The 12,858-nt window shown below is 41.6% G+C and overlaps 1 protein-coding gene across 5 annotated transcripts in view; it reads left to right on the forward strand.

Moving 5' to 3' along the window:
- KCNQ5 (potassium voltage-gated channel subfamily Q member 5) overlaps window positions 1–12,858 on the forward strand; it is a 515,957-nt gene that overhangs the window by 462,764 nt on the left and 40,335 nt on the right. For all 5 annotated transcript variants that reach the window (XM_077811612.1, XM_077811613.1, XM_077811617.1 and 2 more), the window contains exons 6-8: window positions 1,203–1,313; window positions 5,884–5,979; window positions 11,792–11,886. In XM_077811612.1, the coding sequence (XP_077667738.1) occupies window positions 1,203–1,313; window positions 5,884–5,979; window positions 11,792–11,886 (302 nt within the window). The remainder of the gene's footprint in view (window positions 1–1,202; window positions 1,314–5,883; window positions 5,980–11,791; window positions 11,887–12,858) is intronic.

Genomic DNA, 12,858 nt, shown 5'->3' on the forward strand with positions numbered 1-12,858 from the left:
CACACAGACACATACACACACAGGTTCTGCAAGGTTGTTATCATAGTTACCAGCCTTAGAGTTGCTCATGCCAAGCCACTGGCCAGGTGGCCTGGACATGAGGAGGGAGCAGGGCCTTGTCAGATGCTCATCTGATGCTCCTGGAAGTTGGTTTGCAGAATCAGACCCCAAAGTTCTCACTTTCTAGAGTCCATTTTTATAGGAATTTCTTCCTGTGCCAGTCTATGGGAATTGCTTCATCATGCTGTTGCTGAATCAATCAGCAGATGGCACATTCCTGACGGCTCCGTGCTGCCAGATGTTATCTTGTTCTTTGGTTCTCCCATTCTTGAGGCTGTTGGGTGGATTCCAGTCTGCCCTCCAGGGGTCCTCTGGTTATTTCCACTTGACGCCTTCTTCAGCCGATGGACACTGCATTCTTAGGCTGGCACCTCCCTGATCATTCAGTTATTATCCACACCAAGCATCCATCCACATACATCCTCTATCTCTATTTTAATCACAATTGTTAACAAAGTGAGATGAATACAACAAAAGGGTGGGGAGTCTCTGGGTGCTGTTTCTGTTGTTGCAGAGTATTGCTTTGAGTCTCTCTCTGTGTGAGTGGTTGTTGTTACAAAGAATTGCTTTGAGAACAGACTGTCTTAGGATGTACTAACACAATTAGCAGCTTGCAAGTTTCACACAGAGAGAGAGAGAAACAGTACCAAAAACCAAGAGACCTCTTAATTAGTAATACCCTGGAATTTAAACTATGGGGAATCAAACTCATTTGTGATTTTAATACAGAACTTCTTTAATATGATCCAATACAAGCAGGCCAGGTGGCTCCCACCAGCTTCCGATCCACTGGCTCTTGGAAGGAGGTGATGGTTTGCAAACTGGAGGGAACGGGGGGTGATCTCCAGTTTGAAAACCTCTGTGCTTCATGGAAGGCAGAAATATGGGGGGGCACATGACCCCTCATGCCCCCCCACATCACCTCTGTTCATTGTTACAAAGTTATTCATATCCGTTTATTTAAATAATGTTTTTCCTTTAGAGATGTGTTCTAAAATAGAAGATTGTGTTATACATTTAGATTTTCATGTGTCTTAGTGAATGATTATTTACTGGAAAAATTCTTGCATACTGTGTATCTGATCTGTAGCTTTTCTCTCAGGTACTTCTATTGCACATGGTATTTATTCATTGCTTTTTAGATCACATTGACAACAATTGGCTATGGAGACAAAACTCCTCTTACTTGGCTTGGAAGGCTGCTTTCTGCTGGGTTTGCTCTACTTGGAATTTCTTTCTTTGCACTACCTGCTGTGAGTATCTTTACAAAAATAAAAAAAAGGCAACAGGAACCTCAATAACTCCTAAGGCTGATGTGAGAAGCTGCATGAAGCTTTCAGCATAAAGAGTCATTGTTTGAATATGTAAAGCTCCTTCACTAATGTTAAAACTTTTCTCAAGTGCCTTTTCATAGAGTAAGGAAATCTGATCATGCAGTTGGATCATCTACATAAAGCCCCTTTTTCTGTGGTGTTAGCCTGGAACACTGGGTTATTATGACTCCAATGTTTCTAAAACTGCACAGTTACTCACTTATGAGCTAGTAAGTCAGATATGGCCATCTATTACCTAACCACAGAGTTTAAGTTGTACATTATTCAGTTTAAAAAAAGTATAGGCCCGTATGGTCAGTTTTGAAGCAGAATTCTACATTAGTTTAATTTATTCACTATCAAAACTGATGGGATGATATGGCCCAAACGAAAGTGTCATTGCAAAGACTTATCATTGTATTTGTATGGGGGTTTGGCCTGAACAAAAATGGAAAATATCTTTTTTCCAGGATTTACTCCTGTTGCATTTTGAAAGACAGAAATTCCTCTCTCTGCCTGTGAATCGTGCCTCATACCCTAGCAATATGTTTCTCTCAGGGCTTTGAAATGATGGAGCAGATATGTTCTTCCGGATTTATTGCAGTTGGAAAAATTAGGACATTGCTAGTGGATGGTCTACAATGACCATGTAAGATCTATCAATTGACTGCAGTAGAATGCATGAAATCAGGCAGAAGTTGTACACCATACTGCACACACAGGCTCCAAGCTGCTTTTTATCCATTGTGTCCAAGGATTCGAACTGGCTCGTTTTCCTCTTGTCTTGTTCTATTTCCCTTAACCCAAAATAAGAAAAAGAAAATAATAAACCATACGCTTGTACTTTGCTCACTCATATTTGACTCTGTCATAGAGGAGATCCAGCATTTAACATATAGCTTCCAGCTTAGATGCTGCCCCTCATTTTTCATAAAAACTTGAGTTTCAAGCCTCCTTTTTAAAGGCTCCCCAATCCCCCCCTTTTTCCCCCTTTTCTCCTTGCATGGCGACTCTCAGTTATTTAGGTGGGAAAATTTGAGCTGGGATGTCTTAATGTTTTCCCATTAACCCTACTGGCCCATCATTTGTCTTTTCCTGGGTTGTACCGTGCTTGGAGCTAGTCTCATCCAGTGGGGAGGCAGCCCTCCCCCTGCCTGGCTGACTACTACCTTGTGATAGACTCATAGACTTTAAGGTCAGAAGGGACCATCATGATCATCTAGTCCAGCGGTTCTTAAACTGTGGGTTGGGACCACAAAGTGCTTTGTGATCCTGTTTTAATGGGGTCGTCGGGGCTGGCATTAGATTTGCTAGGGCCCAGGGCTGAAGCCTGAGCCCCACCATCTGGGGCTGAAGCCGAAGTCTAAGGGGAAGAGCCCTGGGCAGCAGGGCTTAGGTTACAGGCCCCCACACCTGGGGCTGAAGTCCTTGAGCTTCTGCTTTGTCCGCCGCCACTGGCCCAGGTGGTGGGGCTTGGGCTTTGGCCCTCCGCCGAAGGTGGCGGGGCTTAGGCAGGCTCAGGCTTTGGTCCCTCCTCCTGGGGTCATGTAATAATTTTTGTTGTCAGAAGGGGGCCACGGTGCAATGAAGTTTGAGAACCCCTGATCTAGTCTGACCTCCTGCACGTTGCAGGCCACAGAACCTCACCCACCCACTTCTGTAATAGACCCCTAACCTCCGGCTCAGTTACTGAAGTCCTCAAATCATGATTTAAAGACTTCAGATTACAGAGAATTTTAGATAGAGCTGGATGTTGCAGCACAAATTATCAGCACAGTTTTATAGCTGCAGAAATACATAAATTCATAACCACAGTCTGTTTGCATATCTCACAATGACAATCAAGTTCAGAATATTACAAGTTTTCATAGAAGGCCTTGCTTGACATTCTTTTATACACAATAACATTGCACAACCAGTTGATTCAATTACTTACTCTTGGGGTTCAGCCCCCCCGTTCTCCCCTAAGGGTGTCTGGCCCCTGATTGTAATAGAAGTTCATTCTATTAAATGAAAAAATACAACTATTTTTATCCTATAAATGACTACTTGATAAGAAAGACACGACAGCTTATGAGATTTACAGACATTAAAGGGACTTTAATGGAAATGAGAGTAATCTAATGAGTATTGGAAGTGGTAGAAATATCGTAACATTTAACGTGTGTATACAAATGGTGCATTTAATAAGCTTGAATCCAAAGGGCACATTACTTCCTCTTGTATTAAACCTGTCACTGTACATATGAAACATCAATATTTAAAAATTTATTTATTCACTAACATATAGATCATTTAAAAAATTATTTTCATTGGAATTAGAATATTTTTATATTTAACCATATAGACTGACCAACATTAAAAAGTCAGCATTTACCAACAACATTGCAGCATCTGTGATTCCACAGTTATTTTCTTTGTTTAAATACGGTAACTCCTCACTTAACGTTGTAGTTATGTTCCTGAAAAATGCGACTTTAAGCGAAATGATGTTAAGCGAATCCAATTTCCCCATAAGAATTAATGTAAATGGGGGGGGTTAGTTTCCAGGGACATTTTTTTTTGGTCAGACAAAAGACTATATTATATATAGAGAGAGAGAGTCTTTTGAGAGAGATGCGCATTTCCCCTTTAAGTACGCTGACCCCACTCTTAGGTATACTGCCTTGTTAAGTTAATCAGCAAGCTGAGACCGCAGCTGCTGCCAGGAAGCTCCCTCCATCCTGAGCCCTGTCATGTGTCCCCCCTGCTCTATGGAAGATGTGGTAAGCAGGGTGCAGGAGCTGGGGGAGAGGGGGACACCCTGACCTTAGCCTCCCTCTCTCCCCAACCCCTGCACAGCAAGCAGGAGGCTCGGGGAGCAGCTCCAAGGCAGAGGGCAGGAGCAGCACATGGCAGTGGCAGGAGGGACAGCTGAACTGCTGGCAATTGATAGCCTGCTGGGCGGCTGCCACACAGGGAACTTAGGGGAGCGGGGAGCTGATGCAGGGCTGCTGGTCCACCCTGTTTCCAAGCCCCCACCAGCTAGCTGCAACGGGCTGCTCTTCCTGCAAGCAGTGGACAAAGCAGGCAGCTGCCAAACAACGTTATAAGGGAGCATTGCACAACTTTAAACGAGCATGTTTCCTAATTGATCAGTGACGTAACAATGAAACAACGTTAACCGGGACAACTTTAAGTGAGGAGTTACTGTACAGTACAGAGCAATACTTCATTATCTCAGATATTACAGTGGAATATCTGTTGGCAAATGTTGACATCAATGGTACCCACTGTATTTGAATCAATGTGTTATATAATTATCCCTAGCAGAAAACATACTCCTAGAGATGACTAGGGAATAGAATATTTATATATGAAGATGAGTATATGAAAAATGAATATAGCCTTAAAGTAAATATCAGAAAATGTATTCCACATGTCATATCCATGTAGCCATTCATTTTCTTCATGAGCAACATTTGTGTTTAGTCAGACTATGGAGAAATATATTAAGATGTGTGTATCTTTCATGGATTTTATTTTATTTTTCTTGCGTAAGAGTCAAGTGGTATCTTTCCTCCTTATAATGCAAAATTGTTCAGCGGAATAACACCTCTTGCAGAAGCTTAGGAAGCAAGCATCTTTGCACTTTTGGCCTGTTCAGCAGAAGAATGAATAGTCTTACCCTGTAAAAAGCCAAAAGTGGTAAAGATTTAATTATAAACTTTCTTTCAAACCCGGTATTCCCAACCCCAAATGTTCAAAAATCATGAGTCAGGCTCTCCAAAAATCACAAGACTGGCTTTATAATCATGAGATTATGTAAAAATAATAGATTTTGTGTTCTTTTTATTTACCTTCTGCTTTTTGAGCCTTTAGGGTGCACTGGGCTCATATTTTGAAGCTTTTTCCACAGCCACGAGAACTAGAAACTTACTTTTTCATTAAGAATGAAGGCTGAAATCATCACATATCCACTTGATTCCAGGAGCTGGGGCTTTAAGGAAAACAATAATTATCATGAGACTCATGACAAAATCATGAGAGTTGGCAACACTGCAAACCCCACAGAATGAATACTACAGATTAATTAATTAAACTGAAAAACTTGCTGTATGCAAGCTATTTTTGAATTTTCTAAATTCAAAAGTTACAACACAGGGTTGTGACTATAAGTGAAGTATGTACATGATTGTTTGGCTGCCTACACAGATACCTTATTTGGAATATCAGTAGCACACCATAGCCTATAGCATCGAATGGTTTAGATGAGCAGCCATTCATAACACTGCAAATGTTATTTCTTATGTAGGGATTCTCATGTCTTACAGTGAATGGACATTGTCTATTGTGAAACTTTTGTACTGTAATAAATGTGGTTGTTTGAAATAATCAGACAAAACAATTCCAATTGTGAATAGTGGTGCTTTATTTTTTCTCATCCTCAAAATAACTTCAGACTATTTAAACTATTTTTCACAATTACCTTCCTAATGATAAAAAACTTTTGTGTTATATTTTACTCTAGGGCATTCTTGGCTCAGGCTTTGCATTAAAAGTACAAGAACAGCACCGTCAGAAACATTTTGAGAAAAGAAGGAATCCAGCTGCCAGTTTAATTCAGGTAAATATAAAAACAGTGAGAGGATTAAAATAGATTTCTATGTGCTTGTTATGTAAACCTGTATTACCTCCTGTATTATGCAAAGTTCTGCAGAAATATTGTTTAATTGCCACAAGTTGAACATTTTGTTAAAATGAACTGTGTTCAGTAAACACCTTGCATTTGTATAATGTTATATTCAGCTTTACAATGCATGGTTCATGCATTGTTGAATTTCAGATTAATATCCATGCCAAAATGGCCAGGCAAAGATGCAAATTATGTGCAGTCCTGCTTGACATTTGATTATATAAATTACTTGGGAAAACAGATTTGATCACTAAAGGACAGGATTAAGAGATAGCACAGCACTCTGGCCCAGATTCAATTACTTTTCACTACTAGAGAGTTCACAGTGCTGAGATGAGTAATACATTCCTTTAAAATGTAGAGTTTCCTGTCCAGAGAATTGCTGTCAATATCACCCAATCTAGGAGCTGGAAATATGGAATTGAATAGTTCAGTGTCTTGAAATGATGAGCATCTTTTCACCTGTTGTCTTGAGGTGAAGGTGCAGATCAATGTTTTAAAAGAGATAAAAGTAAATAATTTTTTTTAGTATATTTGATCATTTAAACTGTAATTTTGTACAATTATTTTAACTTTCTGATCATAGTGGATTGAAATGCTTGCTGATGACTTTCATACCAGAGGTCTCTAGCTCTAAACATACAAAAAAAAGAAAGAATGAAATCGGTTTCCTACTGAACTTTATTGTATTTGATGTACTGGACTGAAATACAGATATCATCTTCATTTACTTGTTTTGGAAACCAACTCTTTTAAATGTGTGCCATATATTGTCTTTTTTCATACTGGTGTGGCAAGTGAAAACAAAGAACCTGAGCAGTTCATATAACATTGTTTCACTAAGCTCAAGACGATGACAAAGATATCTTTGGAATGTTCAGGCAGTTAATAAATTATTAATTGACAGCATAAATAAGTACTTTGTCATTCCTTTTGCACCTGCTGTAGGATGAGTGAAACTCTCCAAGATATATACATTCTGATTGCATTCTTTGATGAGATTACAAGTTTGGTTGATCAAGGTAACTGCATAGAAGTAATATACTTAAACTTTTGTAAGGCATCTGACTTAGTACTGATGTGTCAGGGCCAGGTCATGGACGGACAGCCTAGTGGCTAGAATCAGTGTCAGACATCAGGAATCGGAGTCGGGAGGGAATCTAAGGTTAGGAGCTAGGGGTCAGCATCAGGAGTGGAGGCTAAGTCAGGAACCAGGAGTCAGAAGGAGGGGACAAAGCCAAGTCAGAAACCAGATATCAGAGGTAGGAAGTAAAGCCAAGATCAGGAACCAGGGATCAGAAGCAGAAGACACGCCTACCCAGAAACCTGGTATCAGAGCCAGGAGGAAAAGCCAAGGTCAGGAATCAGGGAGCAGAAGCAGGATGAGGAAGCAGGGTCTGTAGCAGCAGTTGGCTCTACATAATTGCAGAGACAAACTTACTGAATCAACCCCAGCAGATGTTATTTAGTATGTCTGGACCAATTGGGAATGTCCTTCCAATCATACCCTCTGTGGGGGGGGATGTCCTGTGATGTGTGTGTGTCCATGAGGCTCATGACCTGCTGAGTGTTTTCACTACCAGAGCTGTTACATGGTGGCAAGGAAATGGTTGCTGCCCAGGGAATTTGCAAGCCTAGGTTCTAGACCTGCTGCTCTTAAAATCACGTCCCTGCCCAAGAGCAAATCTGTAGTATCACCTGCCCAGGCTTTTTGGGGATTGCCTCTGTGGAAAGCCTCTATAAGTTGGAAGCTTGTACATGGTGGGCTGGTTCCCAGGACTGCTCCTTGGGGCCATATGCCTCCCAGTTCACAAAGTACCCAGCTTGATCCTGGAATCCAGTATGGTCGGGACTAGGTGTTCTTCATGGTGCTGGACATGAATGGGTGGCAGAGGTGGTTGCGTTCGGCCCAGAAATGGGCCATTCTGTGAATGGCTTCAAAAGAGAGATTGGAAAACAGGGTGTATTTTGAGTCACCTAGGCAGGCAGAGTTTAACGGTGGCAGAGTTAATTAGTTGTCGGATCTGAAATGGTCCAAGATATCAGTGATCTAGTTTATGGGGTGGTCTGGTGTGGAGATGTTTGGTTGTGAGCCAAACCTTCTGGCCTACCTTGAATTCCGGGCCATGCTGTCTCCAGTGATCCGCATGTTGCTTGTAAGCATCTGCCATGGGGTCCACTCACCGCCTTCTCCTGCCGCTCTGGGGATTAGCTCCTTTCAGGTGCTGCGCCCTCCTCTGGCGGTCTGTCCACCTGTCTCTGCAATGCCAGGTGCTCCTTCATGACTTAGCCCTCCAGCCAAGTCACTATGCATGTTTCTCCCTTCCAGTGTATCACAGTCTTTAGAAGCAAACTGTCCCAGGCAGTCCACTCTCCATTGCCAGGTCTGTGCCTCTTCCGCAGTGGCTGGTAGGGGAACCTGGGCCTCCTAGTCATAACTTCAGATACACTAAGAGTTTGGTTAGGGAACGTTATGTCAATCAGGACCTCCAGGGGCTGCATGTCATATGGTGTGTGTGGGCTCATGAGTTGACTTTTGTTTTTCCCGGTGGGAGGTCCACCCCAGCTTTTCCCTCCACACTCGGCCTCTTCCCCCAAGGCCCCACCCCACTCTGCCTCTTCCCTTGCCCACTCCACCCGCTCCCCGAGTGCCTACTGTCCACTCCTCTCTGCCCCCACCCCAAGGCTCCTCCCCCGCGCACCACTCACTTCTCTCTGCCCCGAGACCCCGCCTGCCCACCGCTGACTTCTGTCCACCCCCAAGACCCTCCTACCTGCCACTTGCTCCTCTCTGCCCCTTCCCCTGAGCGCTTCCCACCCACTCCTCTGCCCCCTCCCCCGAGGCCCCCCCACCCACCGCTCACTCCTTTCTGCCCCCTCCTGCCTGAAGGGTGAGTGATGGGGGAGGGGACAGAGAAGAGTGAGTGGTGCAGACCTTGGGGCAAGAGGCAGAGTGGGGGCTGGAAGAGGCACAGCACAGGTGGGGCACAGTCCATGGGTGCTGAGCACCCCCTATTTTTTTTATCCGTGGGTGGTTGAGCCTCAGAGCACACACAAAGTCGGTGCCTATGTGTGTGGGTGCCTCTGACTCATGACCTGCCAAATATTTCTGCTGCTAGCTGGTGGCATAGGGACAGTTGCTGTCCTGGGAGCCTGCAGGCTCAGGTTCTGGACCTGCTGCTCCTAACACAATGATATTCTAATTAAAGGATTAGCACTGTACAGTATCAATAAGGCACCCGTTAAATGGATTAAGAACTGGCTAGCTGACGGATCTCAAAAAGTAGTTGTCAGTGGAGAATGCGGATATTTCTAGAGCCGTTCCACAGGGATCAGCACTAGGCCTGACACTATTCAACATTTTCATCAATGATCTGGACGTAAATATAAAATTACAGCAGATAAGATTAGTGGATGACACAAAGGTTGGCAGAGTGGTAAATATTGATGAGGAAGAGGAAGTCATATAGCGTAGTTTGGTAAAATGGGCCCATTCAAACAAAATGTGTTTTAATGCAGCCAAATGCAAATATTCATCTATGAAGAATAAATGCAGGCCATATCTGTAGAATGGGGACTGTATCCCGGAAAGCAGTGACTCTGAAAAGGACTTAGTGAACAAGTAACCCAGTGTGATGCTATAGTAAAAAGGGATAATGTGGTCCTTGGATATTACCTCTGTATACAGTAATGGTGAGAATGGTACTGGAATAATGCATCCAGTTCTGGTGTCCACATTTTAACAAGGATACTGATAAATTGCAGAGCATGAGGAAAAGAGTCATAAAAATTATTCAAGCACTGGAGATAATGCTTTACAGTAAGAGACTCAGTCTCGTTTAGTTTATCAAAAAGAAGACTGACAAGTGACTTGATTGCAGCATATAAGTCAGGGGTGCCAGAATAGGGCAGGTTTCCGGGGGTCATGGTCCTCCCACTTCTTATGGCCGTGACTTCCGCATCCTCCTTGAGAGAATCGCAGACTTAATAATAAGGTATTCAAAAGCTCTGTTTATTTTTTCACACATTCAGTAGCAATAAAAAATGCACATCTGCAACTGAATAACTGCAAAACCTGTTGTTAGTTTCAAGAGCCCTGATTTTTCAAGTGTGATGGCATTGGAATTAGCATTCAGATCCTCCACTGTCATGCCCCGATGTAGCAATTTACACATATGCAAAGCAGGTGTGAAATGCTACCAAGGGAGAATGGTAGCATGTTACACCTATTTTGCATTCTCTTCACACAGATGTAAATCACTAGCTGGGATGTAGAATAGTGGAGAATCAGGCTTAATATTTCTATTCTTTCACTCCAGTTGGTACTAAATATGTCCAGGCAAAGGGCATTGAAAGGACTATATAGACATAGATTCTAAGCTGGTGTAAATTGGTGTCTCTCCATTGATGTCAGCGAAGACCTGGCCCATATTAGTATGGCATGACGGTACATATTGGAAATGATGGAACAATGTCCAGGAAACCTTTTAACCTAACTGGCTAGATCCTCAGCTTGTGTTAGTTGGTGAAGCCAATATAGCTACAATTTAACTACAACACCTTATACCAGATGAAGATCTGGCTCACCATTTTTGTCCAATTATAAATCTAAAAGTTGAAAATACTTTTGGTACTGTATATTTGCTTTCCACCAACCAAATTATTTGTTTCGTAGCTTTATATCGTCAAAAATGCCTGAGCCAAGGAGAATATTCTACCTTTCCTCTAATTTTTTTGTGGTTGGTTTTCATTATCATTTGCAAACTATATTATGACTAGAGCTGGGTGAATATTTTTCAGTGAAAAATCAAACCAAACTATTCGCACATTTGGATTGAATTGGGCAAATAGTTTCAGCGGAATGAAAAATGAAAAAAATTGGAAAAAGTCTCAGTGGTTCATTTTGATATTTTCAAAACAAAACATTTTGACTTTTAATTTTGAAACAAGGTTTCATTTCTGTATTTAACTAGGTTTGTTTAAAAACATTTTAAAGGTTAAAAAACACCCAAAACAAAACATTCCCTTCGCCCCTCCCCCCAAAAAAATATCAGGTTGAATGATTCTGGGGGGGGTTGTTTTGGTGAGAAAAACTGAAAAAACTACATGAATTTTTGAACCTGAAACAATTTTTTCCTCATTTTTCAGTTTGGTCCCAAACCAAAAAAAAAAAAAATGTATTTGGTGAGCTCTAATTCTTACACCCTTCTTACTTCAGTCTGCAACTTTGTGAAAGTTTCTCCTGTGGGATTTTTACAAATAAATCACTGCACTGCTTACTATGCACCTTCTGTTTACTGGCTGTATTGTGATATTTACCCAGAGATTATTAGCCATATTTCACCATGTCCTGATTAGCAATTTTTGCTAGATTTTGTTGGTATTAATGTTTATTTAGACAGCCTAACAGGTAATGTTCTTGGTTTGAACAAAGTCCAGACTTTCCATAATCAATATGGTGGCATTTTCATTTCATATATTGTTGGTTCCTTTGTGCTTTTCTATTGTTTCCTCATACCAGGCTGCTTGGCGGTTTTATTCCACTGATTCCAGCCGAACAAACCTGACAGCCACCTGGCGATATTATGAAAGTATTCTTCCACCCCTCAGGCATGTATCAGTGCTATGAATGATAAAAAAAAGCCATGACTTGTATTGGTTTACTAATCTGCTTTTCAATTTTTGTTTCATCCCCTGCTCCCTCTTGCCTTGTTTTTCTTTTTATCATATATCCTGCACGTAGTGTGTATGGCGTAGTTATGCGGCTGATGAGAAATCGGTTTCCATTGCTACCTGGAAGCCTCATTTGAAGGCCTTGCATACCTGCAGCCCTACAAAGTAGGTACAAATATGGCAGCTGGTGCTGTTCTTGATGTCTGTTCAAGCTTATAGAAAATTAGTATTTCTGTTTGGTTTGTCTCTCTCTCTCTCTGTCTCTCTCTCTGTCTCTCTCTCTCTCTCACTAATTCCTTTCATTAAGGTCTCAACTAACAAATCTGGCCAGTATTATAGAGACTCCAGACACAGTGAGGATAAATAGAATCCATTTCCATTTATCTATGAAATATTATTGCACTAAAGTATTCAAAGCATTTTCTCACAAACCCTCAGCTGTGAAGGTTAATATTTTACTCGTATCCATGCACCGTACTAGCTATGTTTTAACTGTATGCAAAACACACATTGATAATCAGAGCCTCCATTTCCAAGTCACACTAATTCATCCTATTTACTGTAGTAAAGACGTGTTACTATTTATAGGGCTCATACCTATTGGTTTCCACACAACATGCTTTCTTCATAACTCAGTGAATGGTGCTTACTGATTGACTGAAGAACTAATAGCTACCCTTGATCTTGGAATTTGGGATTATGTACCAGCTCCTCAACTGGTGTAAATCAGGTTAGCTCCACTTAAGTCAATGGAGCTGTGCCACACCAGCTGTGGATCAGGCCCATAGAATTTTTGAGACCAGAATCAGATGTATTTGGAAGCTCATGTAATCATTTATCCACTACAAGCATTTCCTGTTTCTCTAATTACATTGCTTTATACATAAACTACATTTCTCTGAGTAGAAATTTAAATTTCTCTTTGTTATCCTTATTAATCTTTTTAAATCAGCATGTTTACTTTTCCAGTGGCAAATCCTCTGTAGGGGAGCATAGGCAATATAATTAATGCAGTGACTGCTCTTTATTCTCATGGGCAGTATTATTCTACATTGCACTAGGAGGCTTTAGAAACATCTGTGTTTCCAAAGTGGCAAAGAACTTTATGACATTCCACCTCTTGGGAATGTAGCCTTT

Source organism: Eretmochelys imbricata, chromosome 3 (assembly GCF_965152235.1).
Source record: "Eretmochelys imbricata isolate rEreImb1 chromosome 3, rEreImb1.hap1, whole genome shotgun sequence".
Lineage (NCBI taxonomy): Eukaryota > Metazoa > Chordata > Testudines > Cheloniidae > Eretmochelys > Eretmochelys imbricata.